Here is a 24,514-nt window from a genome sequence, read left to right on the forward strand (position 1 = left end):
GTGTCTGGAAGGCTGCCAAGTTCTTCAGTGTTGTGGTTCTGCTATGCACTCCCCCCTCAGGGGGGAAAGAAACACACAAATGATCTCTTGAGATTCAAAAGGAAGGCTGTATACAGCCTGCTTGTGTATGGATGTATTTTCTATGTGTGGACATACTGTACATCAACCTACTTCCTGTTTTGGTGGCCATTTTGTTTGTTTATAAACAAACTTTTTAAAACTGTTTTTAACCACTTTTAATGCGGCGGGGAGCGGCGAAATTGTGACAGAGGGGAATAGGAGATGTCCCCTAACGCACTGGTATGTTTACTTTTGTGCGATTTTAACAATACAGATTCTCTTTAAGGGGCCAGAGACTTTTGGTACTTAAGTGGTTAAAGATCGTACCATTTATGGGTCACTTAAAGCTGCATAGCGACCCGCACCTGACACCCCCCTGCGCTTGTGTAGCGGCACACACAGTCGCAGAAACCTGGGATTTTATTAAATAGGATGCTTGCACTGAGGGATGTCTAAAGTGGACAGTAAGCTGAGACTGTCATATTTATTTCCTGTTAAACAATACCAGTTGCCTGGCAGTTCTGTGGATCTCTCTGGCTGCAGTAGTGTCTGGATAACACACCTGAAACAAGCATGCAACTAATCCAGTCAGACTTCAGTGAGAGCACCTGATCTGCTGCATGCTTATTCAGGGTCTGGGGCTAAGAGAATTAGAGCCAGAGGATCAGCAGGACAGCCAGGCAATGTGCATTGTTTAAAAAGAAAATAAATATGTCAGCCTCCATATACCTCTTACCTCAGGTGTGCTTTACAGAGGAGCTGTCAGCCATACTATCTCATAAAAAAACACGAATTATAAGTCGATAAATACTTGCTCTACTTACATAACATGTATTGCACTCTCTACATTTTGATTTTAATGATTTTTCTATAGTAAAAAAAAAAGAAAATCCTTCTTAGGATTCTCCATTTTAACTGGTTCTATCTTGAAGCCAATCCTGATGTCATTTCCTCCCTTACTCTCCTCTGCCTGATTGTGTATGCATAGCCCACCCTCCTCCCAGTCTTCAGACACTCCCACCCAGCTCTACATTGACTTAGCATAAGAAATAATGGCAAATCAGAGAGGAACAGAGGTGTGTGAGGGGAAAACAGGGAAAAAGAGGTTTCAGCCAATCAGGTTGCGTTAGTTAAGTTTGAGAGCAAAGTAAAGAAGCAAAAAAAAAAAACAACCCAGCTCGCCCTGCAACTTCCTTTGTGCGGCAACGTGCCAAATAAGAGTCAGGTAAACTGGGGAATGATAATTTATCAACAAGAAAAGTAACAGTGATTTTAACTTTTGGGTTGCCTGGTTAGCATCCGTATTACTTGTTTGCCAGATAAAAGTAAAGAATTAATTTTTTTTTATGCCCAGACAGTTACACTTTAAGCTGGTAAAAAGGCAACCCTGATGGCCAGCCTTGTACAGATCCAGCCGTAGCCATGAACAGAAAGTGAGCGAACGTCTTCAGAGAAGAGCAATTTCCACAGACACACGCCTGTAATTGGAAAGTGAGAGGGCGAGGTCGTCCGCCGAGTGACAGGCAGAAGGATTGACGGCCGTAGAGGGTTATTACCTGAGACATGAATTCATAGGCCACCGTCTCGTGGTTCTCAAATCCAATTTCCCCGGCCGCCAGGGCACCTTGGAGGAAGAGTCGGAGGGGCAGCTCTGCCAATTCTGCTTTAATTAAGGCGCTGATGGTTTGGTGCGCGAAGGAGAAGATCTTCTGACACTTCTTATCCCACTTGTCATCCTGTACAGAGAGGGGACACGGTGACAGGAAATGGGTGACAAAAAGCCAGCAGCAGAAACACTCATTACTTATGTGAAATGCAGGGGAGAGATTTACTGCCGGCCTCGGAAAGCAGTTCTTCAACCCTTCAGAGTTCTTTAAACAGAAATACATTCAACTCAACTGTCATGTTACTAAGCGTGAACAAACAAACAATGCAACCAATCCCAGATGCTGTACAAACTCCGCCAACCACTCACTCGCCGGGTTCTGTGGGTTTGCAGACTAAACAATGAATGGACAGCTTCTAGAAATGCTCCACCCTAGGCCAATTCAAAAAATGAATTGAGCGATTTCTGTCCAAAATCGCAATTTCAATTCGATTCACGATTTCCTTAAAATCAATCTTCTGGGTGTCTCTCTGTACCCCCTCTAGGTCTCACCCCTTTGTGGCTTTGTTCTCCTTTTGTCTCTCTGTGCCCCTTCAGGGTCTCTCTTGCCCCCTTTGAGTCTCTTTTTGTGCCCTTTGTGTCTCTCTTTGCCCCCCTCCTCTGGGTCTCTCTCTGTGCCCCCTCTGTCCGCCAAGCTGCGGCACTGCTGGACATACTTCCAGCACAAGTGCAGAGATACCCACTTATCTACTGCAGGAATGGCATACTTCCTGTATCCCAGGAAGTATGCCGTTAACAAGGGTCGGCAGACAGCGACAGAGGACGGACAGCGTTGGACTCGTGCAGAGGGTATGTCCAACACTGCCAATGCTGCGGGCCACACCCACCGAGACTTGGGGGGAGTTTGGGGGGGAGGGGAGCTTCTTCAAACTTGCCCAATGTGTAAATTGACGTAATCGCCGCTTTGTCGATTCCAAAATCGTGATCTTGGTGATCGCGATTTTGGTTTAAATGCGATTTATCTTTCAGGCCTACCACCCTTTCCCAAACTAAGCTCCACCCATTTTACTGCTAAAGCAAGAACACCCCAACCTTTCCTCAGTGCAGTGCCAGAGCTTGATTGGCTGGTAAGGGTTATAATACTTATGTATCGAGTTTAGAAGGATAGCAGGTTCTTTAACCATTTAGTGGCATCCTAACGTATTAAAACGTCATGCTTTACCCTATTAACGGCAACATGACGTTTTAATACGTCGCGCGTTCCCGCCGCTGCTACCGCGGTGTGCGCGCCGCTACCGCCGCCGTTTCCATCGGGATCCCGTGCTGAGTGATTGGGGAAGAGGACCGAACGGTCCTCTACCCAATAGCAGTGCCTGGAGTGAATGGACGTGACTGCGAACAGCGGCTACGTCCATTCACAAAAACAGGAAATGTAACAAAGTGTAAAAAAAAAAAAGAAAAAAAGTGAACACTTCCTATAACGAGTGTTCACTAGCGCCATCTTGTGGCCAAAAAGTATATTACACGTACAAAATACATACATTTACAAGTACATACACATGATTAATAAAATTACACTTCCATAAAATAAAAAAAACTTGTAAAAAAAAAAAACTTGTAAAAAAAAAAAAAAAAAAAAAAAAAAAGCTTAAAATAAATAAATAAATAGTTGCCTTAGGGACTCAGCTTTTTTTAATCTATATTTTATGGGGAAAATTAATTTTAATTTATTACATAGGAGCTTGTAATTATGGCCAAAACAAAAAAAAAACCAGAACAGAAAAATAACACCTATATTTCAAAATAATATACTGTCGCCATACATTGTGATAGGGACATAATTTAAATGGTTTAATAATCGGGACAACTGGGCAAATAAAGTGTGTTTGTTTTATCCACAGGAGAATGTTTAATTTTAAAACTATAATGGCTGAAAACTGAGAAATAATGATTTTTTTTTTCTCATTAAAACGCATTTAGAATAAAAAATTCTTAGCAAAATGTACTACCCACAGAAAGCCTAATTGGTGGCGAAAAAAAACGAGGTATAGATCATTTTCTTGTGATAAGTTGTAATAAAGTTATTAGGGAATAAAAGGGAGGAGCACTGACAAGTGAAAATTGCTCTGGTCCGTTAGAGTAAAAACCCTTGGGGGTGAACTGGTTAAGAAACCACAAGGATGTATTGCCGTTAAAAAAAAAAAAAAATCATTTAAACTTTATTCATTTTAAAATATGGAAATCATCAGTAAAAAATCAGTCAGATTCATTTTTATAACTGTGCAGGCTTGGTAGATACACATTACTGATTGCTATATGAAAATTGGTATTGGTAGCACTGCATACGTTATACTTCTTAATCCCATTGAAGAATCAGGAATTGTGTAAATCACTCAAATGGCAGCAGAGACTTAAGAGACCCTGTACTGAAAAAAAATGTTCACTGGGGGGGTACTTGCCTCGGGAGAGGGAAGCCTCAGGGTCCCAATGAGGCTTCCCCCTCCCCTGTAGCTGCAGGTAATCCAACGCTGGCTCCCCCGAAGTGTTCCAGAATCCTGGCTCGAGAAGTGTTCTCCTCAGGCTCTTTTAGGCGGGTGCTCCACCCGGCTAGTTTTGACGAGCACCCGGCTGTCATCTGCTCACCTCCCTCTATGCTGCACACAGAGTTGTGCACAGAAGCACCGGCACTGCATTCTCTCATATTGCCCCACCGGGCAACTTTTTCCTGCCACCCGGCTACTATTTCGTGCCACCCGGCTGGAAATAATTTCTGGGGAGAACACTGCCGCTTGATATATTTACCTTTCCTGGCTCCAGCGGGTGGTGCTGTTGCGGCTTTCCGCACGGAGATTGGCGGAAATAGCTGATCTCTGTCGGGTCTGCTCTACTACGCTGCCGACTGGCACCTGCGTAGTAGAGCGGCCTAACAGCGATCGGCTATTTCCGCCTATCTCAGAGAGCTGATGCTGCGCCTGCGCTGGAAAGGTAAATATTTAAATCCCCACTGTTGGGAGGGGCACAGCGAGACCGCCGTGGGACAAAAGAGGACGGGAGAAGCCTCGATAGGATCCGGAGGCTTCCCCCACCCAAGGCGAGTACCCCCCAGAGGAACTTTTTCTCGTTACAGGTTTTCTTTAATTCTAGGTAAAACCTTGAGGTATTTCTCTCCAGTCAGTACAAATCCCCCCCCCCCCCCCCCTCATAAACCCCAAAATAATCATCCTGCTTACCAATCTGCTAGAAACACAAGGACAACATCATGTGACATCCTCAAGGTATCCCGGATCAGAACCACTGTGATAGCAACCGGGATACCTCAGTGTCATTGGCGTGTAGTGCAGGTCCCCTCTACTATTAAACCACGTACAAAAGTCCAAAGTACACAACCAACTCCCCAACGTGACCAACCGCACAACCATGTGATATTCCATGCAAATCACATGGGAGGGGACCAAGTGGTGGGTTACCTGCACGTTGGTGTCCCTGCTGAGTGACATGATCTACGATTACGTCCAACCGAAGCCTCCCACCTGAATGCTGCTAAATTTATGCAATTCCCGCTACATTTGATACGACAGACTAAGGGTGTATAGCATTGCACCTGACTGGCCGACAGGCGTCTGCTGATCAGATAAAGGTAGGAATGTGCTAGCTGGGAGTGTACATTTGCTTTTCGTGTGTGTTGCGGTCAGCATTCAGTTTGGAGGCAGTGAGGGTGATTCCCCTGGTGGCGAGAGGTCCAGGGCTCACCTGTATATCCCTCTGGGTATCACATGGTGGTTTAGGGGTCCCGGTCTGTGGCAGATTCCGGGACCCCTGACTGTCGTGTGAACCAGTGTTTTGTGGTTTCGATCTTCCATGCACCAACCAACTGAACGACCATCTGCTTTGCACACTGTGTGTGGAAGCGGAACTATGGACTGCACCATATGACACACTTAGGCCACTGCTTTGCATTGTTTACCACTAGCATTAGTCTACTGGAGGTAGGATGGCTGGAGCTAGGTAGTGGAAATGCAGTCCTGGCCATAATACCGCAGCAAGGGCCTGGCAGGAGGCCACACACCCCACTATCCAGAGAAGACAGTGTAAGGCGAGCAATGAGAGCAGCAGGGCATTGCCAAACTAGTCAGCACTATCTGGGCTTTGCGTTTTCCGAACATGGGTTTGGATGCCCCTTAAACGACTTCAGAATCTCCAATATTGCCTCAGCTAGAAATAGTGGAGATGTGGTCCAGGCATGCTGCATTCCTTTTAAAGGGTTTTTCCTACATCAGAAGATCTCATTTCTTCTGCAGCCGCTTCTACTTGTGTTTCATGTCAGTGAGAAACGTTTTCTGTAGGGTCGGCTTCATGTTTCGCAGGTCGTTCTGTTATAGCATCAAAAAACAAGAAGGTGAAGCTGTCCAGCCATGGTTGCCATGGTACCCCGGCTTCCTTGAGTACTTAAGTGGTTATTTCTTGTTATCTTACGCGCCAAATGCTCACTCATGTAAGAAGCAATCCAACCATCGGGTCAAAAGACAACCGGTACTGTTGCGTAAGCCCCATATTGGAAAAACCCCTAATGCACATTATAGTTTAATATCCGCTAATGGCACAAGATACAATCTGACCTGTTACCCTCCACAAATATCAAACAGCATTTATCCATTCTACCCTTAAAGAGGCCCTGTAGTGACAGAATGCAGTAGATTATTCAGGATACCCACTTTTATGGTACCTTTCCTGGTTTCAGTGACAGAAACACTTTGTATATCTATATATTAGTGTAAATTGGTTTGTGGCCCTGCCCTCCCAGTGATGTCACGGCCTAGGCCGTTTAGCTATGCTGAATTCTCCCTCCAGAGCATTTTGGGAGACCAGGCACTATTTTCACTAGAGATGGCCCGAACGGTTCGCCGGCGAACCGATTCGCGCAAACTTCGCTGGTTCATGTTCGCAGTGAACCGCGAACCATATGAGAGTTCGACCCACCCCCTATACATCATTAGGCTCAACTTTGACTCTCTACATCACAGTCAGCAGACACAGGGTAGCCAATCAGGCTACACTCCCTCCTGGAGCCCCCCCCCCCCCTTATAAAAGGCAGGCAGCGTCAGGTATTTTCACTCACTCGTGTGGCTGCAGTAATTAGAGAAGGGAGAGGTCTGCTGCAGACACATTAGGGAAAGCTTAGTTAGGCTCTTGTTAGGCATGTTAGCTTGCTTCTTGCTGATACTTATTGCTAAAAAGCACCCCTCAACAGCTCTTTTGAGAGCTAATGTTGATCGTGTGTGTGTGTGTGTGTGTGTGTGTGTGTGTGTGTGTGTGTGTGTGTGTGTGTGTGTGTGTGTGTGTGTGTGTGTGTGTGTGTGTGTGTGTGTGTGTGTGTGTGTGTGTGTGTGTGTGTGTGTGTGTGTGTGTGTGTGTGTGTGTGTGTGTGTGTGTGTGTGTGTGTGTGTGTGTGTGTGTGTGTGTGTGTGTGTGCCCCACAGACACTTGCATATACAGCCCTGTCAGTCAGTCGCAGCTGGCCCTTGGCCCCTTGGTAATTCCTACTGTGCCACTGCCAGGCCCAGAACATTCAGTGACTACTTGTTCACGGTACCTGTGTGTGTGACAGCTGCACATTTGTAATACCAATCCCTGCATACCTGTTCAGTGAACCTACCTACGTGACCGCAAGCAGTGTCCTATTATATACCAGTCACTGCACCTGTTCACGGTACATGTGTGTGTGACAGCTGCACATTTGTAATACTAGTCATTGCATAATTGTTCACAGTACCTGTTTGACTGCACACTGTTTAATATATCAGTCCATGCATACCTGTTAACTGCACCTGTGTGACAGCTGCACATTGTATTGTAATACCTGTCACTGCATACCTTTCACTGCACCTGTGTGACTACACATTGTATTAGTCAAATCAGTGCATACCTTTCACTTCATTGCACCCGATATGGACAAAACAACAGGCAGAGCTAGAGCCAGAGGAAGGCCACCCGGCAGGTCTGTTTGAGGTCATGCGGACGGGATTTCGTCGGCCCTGGACCAAAGCATAGTGCTCAGAAGAAAGCACGGCCCATTAACTCCCAAGATTGTCAGGACGTGGTTGACTATTTAACACAGAACACCTCATCTTCCGCAGCCACCAGCGCCACTACAAACACCACATCCGCTGCATTTGACACTTCGCTGGGAGTTATTTGGTGGGGAAATCACTGATTCCCAGCCATTATTGTTACAACAAGATGAAGGCGCTAAGCAAGTTACACCACCTCATATGTCTGAGTTAGGCGACACTATGGACGTAAGGTGTGAGGAGGAGGATGCTGATGATAAAGTACCTGCTGTTGGTGCAGTTTATGAGGTGTCTGAGGCAAGCGAAGCTGGGGAGGATGATTATGATGATACAGATCTCACATGGGTTCCCAATAGAGGAGATGAACAGGGGGACAGTTCAGATAAGGAGGCAGAGAGGAGTAGGAGGAGATGAGTTCCTGAAAGAAGCAGGCGGAGCTCGTTGTCAGAAACAGCTGGTGGCAGTGTCCGGCGCCATGTATCCCCACCTATGGACAGCCAGCCAACATGCACTTCAACGTCAGCTGCTGACGCCACCATAGTGCCATAACCCCAGGGGGGCTCAGCGGTGTGGACATTTTTTTGTGTGTCTGCCTCAGATTAGAGTAATGCTATCTGTACTCTCTGCCGGCCAAAATTGAGCCGTGGAAAGGCCAACACCCGCGCAGGGACAACTGCCTTACGAAGGCACCTGGAGAAAAGGCACAAACTGCAATGGGAAGACCACCTGAGGGAAAGCAGCGCACAAAAGCAAAGCCACCCTCCTTCTCCTCTTCCTCCTTCAGGTGCATCATCTTCAGCCTCTTTCTCCCTTGCACCTTCACAGCCACCCTCCTCCACACCGCCTCTCACCTTGAGCGGTTCCTGCTCCTCTGCCCACAGTAGCAGCCAGGTGTCCGTGAGGGAAATCTTTGAGTGGAAGAAGCCAATGTCTGCCAGTCACCCCCTTACCCGGCGTCTGACAGCTGGCTTGGCGGAACGGTTAGCTCGCCAGCTGTTACCATACCGGCTGGTGGACTCTGAGGACTTCCGAAAATTTGTGGCCATTGGGAGACCACAGTGGAAGATACCAGGTCACAATTATTTCTCAGAAAGGAGATACCCAAACTGTACCGTGAAGTTGAAAGGCAAGTGGTGTCATCTCTGGCACACAGCATTGGGTCAATGGTCCATCTGACCACGGATGCCTGGTCTGCCAAGCACGGTCAGGGCAGGTACATTACTTAAACAGCCCATTGGGTCAACCTGGTGACTGCTGGCAAGCAGGGAGTACGTGGCTGTGCAGCGGACCGACTTGTGACACCTCCACGGCTTGCAGGCAGGCCTACTGCCACCTCCTCTCCTTCTACTCTATCCTCTTTGTGGTCGTCGTAGTCCTCCTCATCGGCTGAGTGGCAGTACAACTCTACTGGGGCTGCGATCTCAACTCCAACTACACAGCCCCGCTCCTATGCTGCACGCCAGGTGCGACAGTGCCACGCCATCTTGCCTCAAAGCGGAGAGTCACACTGGAGCAGCTCTCCTGGCTGCTCTGAACAAACAGGTGGATCAGTGGCTGACCCCACACCAACTGGAGATCGGCAACGTGGTGTGTGACAATGGCAGCAATTTCATTTCGGCTTTAAATTTGGGAAAGTTGACTCATGTACCCTGCATGGCACATGTGCTGAATCTAATAATTCAGAGGTTTGTGTGTAAATACCCAGGCTTACAGGACGTCCTGAAGCAGTCCAGGAAGGTGTGTGGGCATTTCAGGCGGTCTTACACTGCCATGGCACGCTTGGCCGATATTCAGTGGAGAAACAACTTGCCGGTGAGGCGCTTTATTTGCGATAGCTAGCTCCGAACACATTCCCCTCCCACAGAAACCCCAGCATATGCAAAAACGGGCGTCGGGGAAATTTGGGTGTCGGAAATAGCTGGTAGCAGAATATCGGTAAAATTTAGATTAAATATTTTGGTAATTTTGGTAAACTTTACCAATATTGTAATTTACTATTGCTAAACCTAACCCTATTCTCACACGAGCCCTCCCTCTACCGAAGTCTAACCAACCGATACCCAACTGAACGCTCCACTGATGCCTAACCCTAACCAACTACTCCCCATCGACGCCTTACCCTAACTGACTCCTCCTCCACCAATGCTTCTAAACCTAACCGACCACCTACCACCGATGCCTGAGCCTAACTGAATGCTCCACCTATGCTTAACCCCGACTCTTCCCCCCCCCCCCCCCCCACGATGCCTAACTCTAATCGACTCCTTCACCACCAATGCCTACTACTAACTGACCCCGCACCCATGCCCAACTCTAAAGCCTCCCCCCATACCGCCCGACCGCCAATACCCACACCACCCTTACCCCTATACATGTAAAATATTGGGCGTCCCACAGGCACCTATGTGAATTTGCAGCTATAAATTGGAGTGACTCTGCGCCTGCTATTCGTAGCCGCAGTTTGTATAGCAGGCGGCCAGAGCAGGCGTTATTTTATCTGAGCCCAAATTTCTTTTATAGCTGCAATTAACATAGGTGACCAATTCCACACCGCCTCTGAAACCCAAACCTCCCGTTACCCAGAAACCCACCCAAAATAATCACTATATTTCTGCAACGCTCTGGGAGTCGAAAGGCATAGCGGGTCTCCTGCAGTGCCAACGGGAAGCCAGGTAACCTCTACTGCTCACGTGAAGGGAGGAAGGTGGGCGTGGGGGAGGAGAAGATGGGGGTGCTTGCTAAAGCCAATAGCCCACCTTTTCTATTCTTTACTATGAGACAGGGTGTGGCTATCGTACAGGCGGGCAGGGCTTTGTATTGTGCAGCACGGGAGACTGTGGATTGAGAAAGGGCCAACCTGCCAACTAAACGTCATATTCTAATGAGGAGGAATGGCCTGTGGGATGGGGGTGGAGCCTTCACAGATAGAAGCCTGGGCAGTGCAGGAGGGTGCGGCACTATCTGCTCAGATGGGGAGTCATCACCCCTGAAACAGAGAATAAGGGGTTGGGGGTTTCAGCCTTTGTATCAGGATGGCAGAAATGGGGCAGTGAAAAATGTGGAGTCTGGCTTGAACATTTTATTATTAAATTTGACAGAGGCGCAATACCACATATACACACACAGAGAGTTGCTCCCTTTTGTATTTTTGCCTGAGGAAGTGGATGTGAGACCCACGAAACGCATTGCAGATCTTTTGGAGTACGAAATAAATGTAATTTGTATATTACACATTACTGTGTCTTTTTTGTGGGGGAGATAAGCCACCATTAACCCCCCAATTTTAAAGTGATCTTTTATCCACCCAGTGGATGGGTGTTCCTCCCATTTTCTATCTACAGAGAGCGACATCTTAGCCCGAGTGGGGCCGGGAAAAATTCCCAATTGGTGCATTTAGTGGTTGCCTAGCTCGGCAACCTGTGTTTGTGAGTATACCATTCTAATAATTAGTAACCTGTATACCATCGATTTTACACTATTGAATCTTCCTTTTTGTCTCTTTTATTATCAAACAATGACTTAAAGGGAACCTGAAGCAAGAAGTATATGGAGGCAGCCATGTTTGGTTTCCTTTTAAACAATACCAGTAGCCTGGCAGCCCTGCTGGTCTATTTGGCTGTAGTAGTATGTGAATCACACCAGAAACAAGCATGCAGCTAATCTTGTCAGATCTGACAATAATGTCAGAAACACCTGATCTGCTGCGTGCTTGTTCAGGGGCTATGGGGAAAAATATTGGAGGCAGAGGATCAGCAGGATAGCCAGGCAACTGGTATTGTTTAAATGGAAATAAATATGGCAGCCTCCATATCCCTGTCGCTTCAGTTGTTATTTAATACATTTTTCAGATAAAACCGAGAATCTTTTAAAATTGACGGACTCGACATATTGATGGAAGACCTGAAACTCTTGTTACAAGGTGGGGAGGGGGTGTCTGTGCACAGACAGGACCACAGAAGACATACTCACCACTTTAGAGTTCTCTTTGTATCGGAAGGCGAGCTGATAGGCTGCGAACACCAGCGGCGGTAACGTGTAGCGAATTCGCTGGTTCCCTCCAGCGCCGAAGTGCTTCCGAGCCGTATTCAGGATCTTAAAGGAAACATACAAAGCACATGTGTGTCAGCTACACAGCATTCCACCAGGCATGGCTGTAATAATAACAATGCAGTAATAACCAGGACATGGTTGATACTGCTGAATAGTCAATAAATGAAATACATTATAAAATGCATCCTGGTGAATGAAGCAGCCCTGAGGATATAGGAGGACTCCAATCTGTCTGTGGTTTACAACAACTTCTCTTGTACAGCATTCTGCAAACTGTGCTCACTGTATAACAGCACTTATGTGCCAGCAGTCTGCCAGTCTCCCCATGCCTTTCCCTGCAGATTCCTCACCATCCACCAAACTCTGCTCCTCCGCTGGACTTTACCCCAGCTGGACTGCGCCCCCAAGCCCTGCACCCCAGCTGAACCCCAAACCCTGCATTCCAGCTGGCCCCCAAGCCCTGTACCCCAGCTGGACTCCACCCCCAAGCCCCCGCACGTCAGCTGGACTCCACCCCCAAGCCCAGCATCCCAGCTGAACCCCAAGCCCTGCATCCCAGCTGGACTCCACCCCCAAGCCCCGCATCCCAGCTGAACCCCAAGCCCCGCACCCCAGCTGGACTCCACCCCCAAGCCCCGCACCCCAGCTGGACTCCACCCCCAAGCCCCGCACCCCAGCTGGACTCCACCCCCAAGCCCCGCACCCCAGCTGGACTCCACCCCCAAGCCCCGCACCCCAGCTGGACTCCACCACCAAGCCCCGCACCCCAGCTGGACTCCACCCCCAAGCCCCGCACCCCAGCTGGACTCCACCCCCAAGCCCTGCAACCCCAGCTGGACTCCACCCCCAAGCCCTTAAAGAGGAACTTCAGCCTAAACAAACATACTGTCATTAAGTTACATTAGTTATGTTACTTAAAATAAATAGGTAATATAATCTCTTACCCACCGTTTTAAAATAACAGACAAATGTTTGATTTCATGAGGGCAGCCATCTTTTTCGTTGAAAGGAGGTGACAGGGAGCATGAGACACAGTTCCAACTGTCCTGTGTGCTGATCACCCCTCCCAGTTGCTAGGCAACGTGAATAACAGGAAATCCCATCATGCTTTGCACAGCATCGGTGAAAAAAAAAGTCCGGGCAGTTTTATTTGATGGGTGGAGCTTAGCTAAAAATGCAGCTAAAAATAAGGCTTGTATAAGAGAAACAAAGTTCTGATGCTGTGAAACTGTTAAAGAAAACACCAAGCCTTTTTAGTTCTGCTGAGTAATGTAGATTTTTAGTCCGGAGGTTCACTTTAACCGCACAGATGGACTCTGCCCCAAAGCCCTGAACCCCAATCCCCGCACTTCAGCTGGACTCCGCAACAAGCCCTGTACCACAGCTGGACTCCCCTACCAAGCCCTGCATCTCAGCTAGATATTTCCATCAAACTCTGCACACAAGTGGACACTACTGCTAAACTCTGACAACAGGAAGACATAATCGCCGGTTCCCTGATCAGAATGAATGTGTCGGCCTCTCTGCTCACACTGTTCTTTCACACCTCTAAAAGCCGCTAAAACGTCTCCAGAAGGAAAACAGATAAACTGGATGTTTGGCGGCCCCGCTCGGCGAGCGCTCAGCATGCAGGATCAGGGTTGCTAAGAGACACAAAGGTTTCTCCACCAAGAAAGTCGCTCATTCTGAGAAATTGCCAAGAGGATTGGCTGCGGAAAAACGTATATTTTTAGCAAGAAGGGCCCTTCATTCCGCATGCCTGCCTTTAGATGCAACACTTTCTACCTCTAATTACAAACCCCAGGCTGAGATAACACATAGGCTGCAGGGCGGGGCGATAGGAAGCCCTTCTGATCATTGAGATTTGAGACAAGATAAATTAGATCTGGGCCACCCATAAAGCAACTGGGACGTTTTGACACAAAAATAGATTAATTTTACCATTTATCCACTTTCAATGCAGGTAGCTACTGAATATGAATATTTATAACTGTCAGTTAAAGAGAAACCGTGACCAAGAATTGAACTTCATCCCAATCAGTAGCTAATACCGCTTTCCCACGAGAAATCTAATCCTTTCCTTAAACGAATCATCAGGGGGCGCTGTATGGCTGATATTGTGGTGAAACCCCTCCCACAAGAAACTGAGTGGTCCTGGCAGTTTCCGGTCTGTGAACCTCGTTGTATTGTGGGAAATAGCTGTTTACAGCTGTTTTTAACTGCCAAAACAGCAAGCAGCAGCTACATCACCTGCCAACAGTAACAATGTCACCATGTAATAATAATGTCAGAATGTAAATCAGGGATTTAACCTCCCTGGCGGTAAGCCCGAGCTGAGCTCAGGCTATGCCGCGCAGGAGGATTTCTCAGGCTCTGTTGGGGCGATTCGCCCCATTCAAAGTGCTGTGCGCGCAGCCAGCACTTTGCTAGCCGCGCGCACAGCTCGATTGCCGCCGCTCTGCGGTGATCGCCCGCACGCAGCGGCGGAAGAGGGTACCCCCCCGCCAGAGCCCTGCGCTGCCCGGACCAATGAGTTCCGGGCAACGCTATGGGCTGGATCGAGTGCGCCTGACGTCAGGACGTCGGCTGACGTCCATGACGTCATGGCGATCGTCGCCATGGCGACAGGAGAAGCCAAACAGGGGAACAAGTTATATACGCGCTCCCCTGTTTGCTATTGATGCCGGCGACGATCGCACTAGAGGGCCACATGCGCCCTCTAGTGGTGTTTCATGTAGCTACCACTCTGGTAGCTTTACATGAAACAAAAAAAAAAAAAAACAAAAAAAAAAAAGGATTTTTGCCCATTTGGCTAAATAAATTAACCGCCAGGGAGGTTAAAAGATTTTACAATGGGCAAACACTGACTAAATCATTTATACATAATTAGGTTAAAATTAAGCACTTTTTTATTACATTATTTTCACTGGAGTTCCTCCTTAAAGTATAACTGTCGGGCATAAAATCAAAAATCAATTCTTTAGTTTTATCTGGTAAACAAGTAATGCGGATGCTAATCAGGCAATCCAAAAGTTAAAATTTCTATTACTTTTCTTGTTTATAAATGATCATTCCCCAGTTTCCCTGACTCTTATTTGGTACGTTGCCGCACAAAGGAAGTTGCAGGGCATTCTGGGTTGTCTTTTTTTTTTTTGCTTCTTTATTTCCTCTCACACTGAACTAATGTACAGAAGCAAAAAATGACAACCCAGCATGCCCTGCAACTTCCTTTTTGCGTACCAAATTTTGTGTGTACCAAATAAGAGTCAGGTAAACTGGGAAATGATCATTTATCAACAAGAAAAGTAATCGTGATTTTAACGTTTGGATTGCCTGGTTAGCATCCTTATTACTTGTTTACCAGATAAAAATAAAGAATTGATTTTTTTATTTTATGCCCGACAGTTACACTTTAACCGGAAGTGTAACCATGGGAGCAAAAATATAAGCCAGCTGCTGCAGAAACATGGCATCCCCAGCAGTAGCCTAACTACCAGGGCCGGATTTACCATAAGGCAGTATAGGCACGTGCCTACAGGTGCCGGATGATGGAAAGGCGGCTCACTCCCCTTCCCTAGTGCCTCCCTCCCTCCTTCTCTATGCTGAGTCCTGATGAGAGTGCAAATGAGAAGGTATTCACTCGGCTCTTGGCATTCCACTGACCAGATCTCCCCTTCAGTCGACAGCACCTCTTAGCAGTAGCTACTTAATACTTAGGGGCACCTCTAACTACTTAATACTGAGGGTACCTCTGCCTACCTAATACTAAGAGGCACCTGTACCTATGACTGGCAGGGGAAGTAAGGGAGAATAGACAGCTGGGACAGCCAGCACCCTTGCGGCGCAGTATGGCGGGTGTTTGTAGGTTCATGGAGGGCGGAGTCTAGGGCGCCAGGACATCTGTGCCTATAGGCTCCTGTGCGAAACACCCGGGCCTGGTAACTACAATTGATGAGGCCCCCAGCAAAACTGATGAGCCCAACAATGGTCACACCCCTTCCCTTGCCTCTCCCCTGGTGAACCTCACAGCCTGAGGGCCCATCTCACAAGAGTCATATAACAAGTGTGGTCATCAGGATCGTCACACCCATAACAAGTGCAGCCTTGATCTGCAGGATGGACCCCTGTATCGGAGGAAGGGAAGGTTAGTAGTTGGGGGCCCCCCACAGCCCTGGACCCCCTGTAATTGCTGGGGCTGCACCCCTCTAGTTATGCCCCTGATCCCCAGAGACAACCAGCAGAGAACACCCCATGTGGAAGCGGATCATCTGAGCAGCGTAGGTACCATGGTGAAATAGGCTCGGCATAGGCCACAATATTAAAGGGGACCCGAGATAAACTTTTACTCATTGCAGAATTGTGTTCCTTACATATTAGTTTATAGGGCATTCCTCAAGCCAAATACTCTTTTTTTGTTTTAATACTCTAACTCCCTATAAACTAAACAAGCTCCTTTTGTGCCTTGGCACTGTAGCAAGGGCTTATGGGAGTTCAGTCTGGGCAGGAGGAGGGGGAAGTTACTAGCCAGAGATTTCAGAGGCAGAGGGGAGGAGGAGAGGGGACGGAATTTACACACAGGCAAGCGGATATCATCTCCAGCCCTCAGCCTGTGACAATCAGAACATGGCTGCCCTCATTGTATCACAGGAATAAATAACCATAAACTGTTGCAGCTGTTTGCAGCTAGATATGCTGAGTAAACTATCTAAACTTTAGATAAGGTATATAGACAAGTTACTTGTTATAGTTAGTTTTTCATCTCGGATCCGCTTTAATTGTGACTATATCGGCACTCCGGGTGGAATTTAGACGCCTTTGGCGTCCAATGAAAATTTGGGGATAAATAGCGAAGGGGAGGATGTATTAAAGTGAACCTCCGGACTAAAAATCGACTCAGCAGTACTGAAAAGGCCTGTTGTTTCTTTAACAGTTTCACAGCATCAGAACTTTGTTTCTCTTATACAAGCCTCATATTTAGCTGCACAGAAGAAAACTGCCCGGGCTTTTTTCCCCTGATGCTGTGCAAAGCATGATGGGATTTCTGATTTTGTTGTTCTCGTTCTGCTGCTTTGGTGCAATTTTTTTTTTTAACATTTTGAATTTGACATTTGAAGCCTAGCGTGTGCAGCTGGGAGGGGTAATCAGGACAGAGGACAGTTGGAACTGTGTCTCCTGCTCCTTGTCACCTCCTTTCAACCAAAAAGATGGCTGCCCCCATGACAAAGATGGCAGCCCCCATGAATCACAAACATTTGCCTATTCTTTTAAAACAGTGTGGGTAAGAGATTATATTACCTATCTATTCTAATTAACATAACTAATGTAACTTGATGACAGTATGTTTGTTTAGGCTGAAGTTCCCCTTTAAGCAGCAAAGGCCTTGCTGCTTAATAATGGCAGGGCTGTGGGGTTGTCTTTTAGGGTCCTTTTCCACGTTTCAATCCGAAAATCGGATTGCACACTTTTGCAGATTACAACTGCACCGTGATTGACATGTGAATGGCGGTGCCGTTTTTCCAGTAATCCGATTCGTTTTTTACAAAATCTCAATCACCATCCTGCTCCATATCCGCTGCGTTTGTGCTCCTATACAAGTGCAAGAAAAATCGCATAGCAATGGTGTCGCTATGCGATTTCCCCCATGATACTGCAATTCAAACTATTTTCCCGCCAAGGTTTTTTACACCTGTCAAAAATCACAAACCTGAATGCACCTCAATCTCGCCATACACTGGATATCGGCAAAATCGTGCTAGTAGGAATAGTAAGAAATGTGAAAAAGGGCCGATAAGGGTTCAGCATCGATAGAGGGAGGGCTCATGTGAGCGCAGGGTTAGGTGTACCGATATTTTAATATTGGAATTACCACTACCTAATAGTAAAATATTGGTAATTTTACCGATATTCTACTAGCGGACATCTCCGACTCCCAAATTACCCAATGTACGCCCCCCATGTGCCCTCTGACAGGAAGCAGACATAGGCGTCAATTCCCCAAGCATTACCACATCAGATAATGCTGAAAACAGCTGACGCTACAATTACCGAGCAGTGAGGTAAATTACCGACTTGTGCGGTAAACACCTCCAACAAAGGTCAGCAAATGTCAATTCATCAAGATTACACCATGCGGTAAAGCCCATGAACATGTTCTCTAATTGCCGGCAACTCTTATCTGTCAAAAACCAGCTTCGAATGCCTTCCGTGGGGATATCCCCCTGATTGACAGGAGCAGAGAGCCAATAGGAACAGCCTCTGTCTCCTGCAAGTCCCTGTGATTGGATCCGAAGCCTTCTCCGGAAGGGTCCAGCTTTTCTACTCCCCAGGCAGTGAGCAGAGGAACAAGGTGTTTAACCTTTGAGGTTCTTGTTTGCAGATGCGGAGGAGCTAGTGGGGAAATCATCTAAGCATGGCATATGTTATGTCTACTTGAAGTTCATCTAAGCTGTGGCAATGAAATAAAATGTTAAGAAAGACTAATAGACGGATTTAAAGTGAGCAGACGCAGTATAACAAAACATGTACATCTAAAGGGATGTCGGATGTCTCTTACAATTGTAATGCTGTCTCTGTACAAAGAACAGCACGTAACAAAACAGACACCTTCACACTCTTCTGCTGTTACTGAACAGGTTTTTCTCTATAAGCTTCGGTAAAATTACCTAATTTCTACAGCACCTGTGAAAATATTGATGAATTAGCAAAAAATAGTCTAAAATACTGAATGCAGTATTTTCCCGACTTCTTTGATATATCAGCGATCCTTTTTCAAGCCGGTCAGTGCCCAATCTGACACAGTAGCTTTCAACTATTTAGACACATTGCCTAATTGAGTCACATGCAATCATATTGCAGCCTAACTATGTGCCAATGAAACAATGCCACATCATCAAGTGATAACGAACACCTCTATATGTGCACTAAATAGTGGTAACCCTTAAAGAGGAACTCCAGCCTAAATAAACATACAGTCATTAAGTTACATTAGTTATGTTAATTAAAATAGCTAGGTAATTTAATCTCTTACCTACCCTGTTTTACTGATGGCTAACACGGTACAACACTCTACTGTTTTATAAGAACAGGCAAATGTTTATGATTTCATGGGGGCAGCAATCTTTTTTGGTTGAAAGGAGGTGACAGGGAGCATGAGACACAGTTCCAACTGTCATGTGTCCTGATCAACCCTCCCAGCTGCGCACGCTAGGCAACGAGAACAACATCATCAGAAATCCCATCATGCTTTTTACCACAGCATCAGGGGTAAAATGCCCCGGCAGATTTCTTTGATGGGGAGGAGCTTAGCTTCTGTGCAGCTAAAAATGAGGCTTGGATAAGAAAAACAAAGCTCTGATGCTGTGAAACTGTTAAACACCAAGCCTTTTTCAGTGCTGCTGAGTAGATTTTTAGTCTGGAGGTTCACTTTAACAAGCTATTTTCTCACACTGAATCACACCTCTCTGACACCAAGTATAGTTATACTTGGTAGGTTTTGGGGCTCCATATCAATAGAGTGCTTGGGAACTCATGTAAAACTCGCAGTAGGGCCCCAAGCTCCGTAGCTATGCCACAGGGTCTGTAACGTCTTTTGAGGTAATAGACACAAGTCCTGATGTAACGATCGGGGGTCTCTCGCCTGAAGAGAGGATTAGGTGTTTCAGCGTGGTGTCTTGCAGACGCTGTATGGTGCTTCTAAGTGCTGAACCATTTTCTGTGGGAAACATGAGGAACTGCTGGGAGATTAGCACACGAGACATTCTGAGCGCATTCCCCAGAGACCGGCATTACAGAATACAAAGCCGCTCTGAAATAAAAACCCACGTTTAGTTCCTGAGAGGCGAGCGCAATAAACAAGCCACTTAAACACTCTTTACTTTTATCACAGTAATCCGCTGCGAGTTCTTCAGATCATCAATTAAGCTGAATCGGCAGCCATTTCTTTATGGCGTTGGATTGTGTAAAGAAAAGTTATATGGAGAGAGAAAGAGATACAGCTATACTGCATATATTACAGCCTATATAATCCAAGTATCAACCAAACTGCAATCGCCGCTCAGCACATGACACTCCCACTTCCTGTTATGGTGCAGAGATCAACGACAAACAGGAAGTTAGGCCGAAGCTGGCCATCCATTATTCTCTGCTGTACGACTCATTCACCTTTTCTCTTGCTTCTCCAGCCCTATCCCACCCTGTCCTCTTTTTCACGGACTGTTGAGCTGTGTGCTCAGCAAGCAGTTACCAAGGCAGCAGCGAGCAGTTACCAAGGCAGCAGCAAGCAGTTACCAAGGCAGCAGCAAGCAGTTACCAAGGCAGCAGCAAGCAGTTACCAAGGCAGCAGCAAGCAGTTACCAAGGCAGCAGCAAGCAGTTACCAAGGCAGCAGCAAGCAGTTACCAAGGCAGCAGCAAGCAGTTACCAAGGCAGCAGCAAGCAGTTACCAAGGCAGCAGCAAGCAGTTACCAAGGCAGCAGCGAGCAGTTACCAAGGCAGCAGCGAGCAGTTACCAAGGCAGCAGCGAGCAGTTACCAAGGCAGCAGCGAGCAGTTACCAAGGCAGCAGCGAGCAGTTACCAAGGCAGCAGCGAGCAGTTACCAAGGCAGCAGCGAGCAGTTACCAAGGCAGCAGCGAGCAGTTACCAAGGCAGCAGCGAGCAGTTACCAAGGCAGCAGCGAGCAGTTACCAAGGCAGCAGCAAGCAGTTACCAAGGCAGCAGCAAGCAGTTACCAAGGCAGCAGCAAGCAGTTACCAAGGCAGCAGCAAGCAGTTACCAAGGCAGCAGCAAGCAGTTACCAAGGCAGCAGCAAGCAGTTACCAAGGCAGCAGCAAGCAGTTACCAAGGCAGCAGCAAGCAGTTACCAAAGCAGCAGCAAGCAGTTACCAAGGCAGCAGCAAGCAGTTACCAAGGCAGCAGCAAGCAGTTACCAAGGCAGCAGCAAGCAGTTACCAAGGCAGCAGCAAGCAGTTACCAAGGCAGCAGCGAGCTGTTACCAAGGCAGCAGCGAGCTGTTACCACGGCAGCAGCGAGCTGTTACCACGGCAGCAGCGAGCAGTTACCAAGGCAGCAGCGAGCAGTTACCAAGGCAGCAGCGAGCAGTTACCAAGGCAGCAGCAAGCAGTTACCAAGGCAGCAGCAAGCAGTTACCAAGGCAGCAGCAAGCAGTTACCAAGGCAGCAGCGAGCAGTTACCAAGGCAGCAGCGAGCAGTTACCAAGGCAGCAGCGAGCAGTTACCAGGCAGCAGCAAGCAGTTACCAAGGCAGCAGCAAGCAGTTACCAAGGCAGCAGCAAGCAGTTACCAAGGCAGCAGCAAGCAGTTACCAAGGCAGCAGCAAGCAGTTACCAAGGCAGCAGCGAGCAGTTACCAGGCAGCAGCAAGCAGTTACCAAGGCAGCAGCAAGCAGTTACCAAGGCAGCAGCAAGCAGTTACCAAGGCAGCAGCAAGCAGTTACCAAGGCAGCAGCAAGCAGTTACCAAGGCAGCAGCAAGCAGTTACCAAGGCAGCAGCAAGCAGTTACCAAGGCAGCTACCAAGGCAGCAGCAAGCAGTTACCAAGGCAGCAGCAAGCAGTTACCAAGGCAGCAGCGAGCAGTTACCAAGGCAGCAGCGAGCAGTTACCAAGGCAGCAGCGAGCAGTTACCAAGGCAGCAGCGAGCAGTTACCAAGGCAGCAGCGAGCAGTTACCAAGGCAGCAGCGAGCAGTTACCAAGGCAGCAGCAAGCAGTGGTCAGAGTTTGAGAGGCAGTCCATGCTTATCAACTGTCCGTTGGAAAGAGGCCTCTCTGTCCCTTCACTGGCTGCCAAGTAGTGATGTCAATGAGATGCAAATAATGTCAAGTTGATGCATGATTATGTAAATTTGATCAATGATATGCCAATTTTTCTGAGTTATTTATTTATGCAATTTTTTATGCAAATATGTGCAGTTTAAAAATGGACCAATCAATTTAAACCCAGATTTCAAGCGATTGGTCCATTTTCAAGCTCCTTATATTTGCATAAACTCTGAAAAATTTGCATCGCATTGATCATCCCTACTGGCAAGCAGTATTCACCGGCTTCATTTCAGTTGAGCCAATAAAGTGCCATGCAGCTAGAGCAGGCATGGGCAAACTTGGCCCTCCAGCTGTTAAGGAACTACAAGTCCCACAATGCATTGCAGGAGTCTGACAGCCACAGTCATGACTCATAAAGGCAAATGCATTGTGGGACTTGTAGTTCCGTAACAGCTAGAGGGCCGAGTTTGCCCATGCCTGGGCTAGAGAGATCAGTCACCAGCGCCTCAATCTGATCTCTCCTGCCACACAGCACTTTACTGGTCATTGACCCGAGGAAGCAGAAATGCCCACGAAACGCCTGGTCAGATCCTGAGCGGTGGTTGTAGAATTTTTGCAACCTGAAAAGTGCAAGTAATTTTCCTATTATTGGTAAGCTGACATATCGCACTATTGGCTCCCGGAATATTTCTTTGCATTTTCCCAGTCCTGGAATTTTCCTGGTCCCCCATCTATCATGTTTTACAACGTCTTCTCTCTAAAGGTGCCCGATGCATCTAGCGATGTACAGGCAGATCTCTCTCTGATTGGAAAGATATCTGTTGGCTGCCCATAGTCTACAGACTGGTTCCCGATTAATTTCAGCATGAAATCTTCTGGGAATTGGCCTCATTGTGACGCCACTTCTGCCGCTGTCCCCCAAATGTTAATATCCTCCCATACATGTGCCTGTGCACTGTAATCTCACCTACTCAAGCTGCCGCGACTGTCCTGTTGCTCCCAGTCTCCTCCGAGCACCAGCCTGACACAGTCACCACGTGGTGATGTATATGGCACGTGGCACACATATGATGTCACACATGCGCCTGGCGGAGCTCGGGGAGGAAGGTAGATGTGACCGGGAGGCCACGCAGCTGGAGCATGTGAGATCTGAATGCACGGGCACCGGAGGGGACATTTACATTTGAAGAGGCAATGGAGGGGGGTTTGTAGCGTGTGTACGTCATCGCGATATCGCATGTCGTTACCACTGCACACGTAATCAACCATGTCCAACTGAGATTGTCCATCTTGCGTGATTGATACATTAGCCCAATTTTTGGCCCAAAATTGCTTGTTGCAGCACCTATTTTCTTCTGATTCCATAAAATGATTGAATTGGATAATCAATCGGGCCACGATATCGCTAGCTGCATGGTCAGTTTAAAGCTTACAAAAAGAGTTAAAAGGAAAGAAAGAAGTGCGCAGACTAGAAAGGAAGTGGCGAAAATCTCAGAATTCAAAAGATAAAACACACCCTTGTCTCTCACCTGGAAAGCTACCAAAATGCGATCACCAAGAAAAAATCCTCCTACCTATCACAGGAGATCGCAAAGGCCGCCAACAGACCAGCCCAACTATTCAGCACAGTTGATAGACTATGTAATCCATCCTGTCTAAAACCCACTATAACTCCCTCAAAGGAGCTATGTGAGAAATTTGCTTGCTACTTTGCTGACAAAGTATCCTCTATTCGGTCTCTCATTCAGTCCACAGCACCCAAGACTCATGCAACTAATGGAAATAGCTGCAAAAACAACCTAACACCCTGGACTGACTTCAAAAGTATTAGTGAGGAAGAGATCTCAGACATCCTCTGTCGTCTCCGCCAGACAACCTGCGACCTGGACCAACTAAACATATGCTGAAATGCCCTGACCTGCTTGGTCCAGCATTTCACAAAATAGTAAATTGCTCTCTGCAAGCAGGGAGATTTCCTACCTCTCTAAAAGAAGGAATCATCAAGCCCCTTCTTAAAAAACCTTCCATGGATCCAGATGCTATGAGCAGCTACAGACCTGTCTCCAACCTCCCCTTCTTAGGTAAAGTTATTGAAAAGGCTGTCTATCTGCAACTTGAAACCAGGCTGTCAGTAAACAACATCCTGGACCCTCTACAATCTGGCTTTAAGAAACACCACAGCTGTGAAACAGCCCTCATCCAAGTCTGCAACGATCTGCTCATGGCAAGGGACAGAGGGGAATGCTCCATCCTAATCCTGTTGGATCTCTCAGCTGCTTTTGATACAGTTGACCATAAAATCCTGCTTAACAGACTGCAGGAGTACTGTGGCATCAGTGGATCAGTCCTCCAGTGGTTCAGATCATTCCTGACTGACAGAACACAGAGAGTATCCCTAGGACCTATAATGTCCAAACCTGCACCTCTACAATTCGGAGTGCCACAAGGATCAATCCTATCCCCTCTGCTGTTTGCAATCTACATGTTGCCAATCGGTACACTTATCCAACGACATGGCCTGACGTACCACTGCTACGCCGATGACACACAGCTATACCTGTCCTTCAAACCTGGTGGAACAGACCCTACCCCAAAAATAAACTCTTGCTTAGCTGAGCTTCAGGCATGGATGAATGATAACTGGTTGAAACTGAATGCTGACAAAACTGAGGTCCTGTTTGTCCAAAGCCAGTGCTCGCCATCAAAACAGCTCTATCCTAAAGCAACACCAATCAGGATTGGGAATTCAGACATAAACAGCTCCAACCTTGTGCGCAGCCTTGGCGTACTAATCGATGGGGAATTGAGTTTCAGAAACCAAATTTCATCTGTAGTTAAATCTTCCTTCTTTCATCTGAAGAACATTGCAAAGATTAAACATCTGATTCCCCCAGAGGATCTTCAAACCCTAGTCCACGCCTTCATCACATCACGGCTGGACTACTGCAATGCCCTT

The 24,514-nt window shown here is 47.2% G+C and overlaps 1 protein-coding gene across 1 annotated transcript in view; it reads right to left on the reverse strand.

Moving 5' to 3' along the window:
• Positions 1–24,514, reverse strand: part of VPS35 (VPS35 retromer complex component) — a 167,086-nt gene that overhangs the window by 22,506 nt on the left and 120,066 nt on the right. Inside the window, exons 13-14 of the mRNA XM_068260997.1 lie at positions 11,704–11,826; positions 1,617–1,796 (exon numbers count right to left, since the gene is read on the reverse strand). Of these exons, the coding sequence (XP_068117098.1) occupies positions 1,617–1,796; positions 11,704–11,826 (303 nt within the window). The remainder of the gene's footprint in view (positions 1–1,616; positions 1,797–11,703; positions 11,827–24,514) is intronic.

This window comes from Hyperolius riggenbachi, chromosome 11, assembly GCF_040937935.1.
Source record: "Hyperolius riggenbachi isolate aHypRig1 chromosome 11, aHypRig1.pri, whole genome shotgun sequence".
NCBI classification, from domain to species: Eukaryota; Metazoa; Chordata; class Amphibia; order Anura; family Hyperoliidae; genus Hyperolius; species Hyperolius riggenbachi.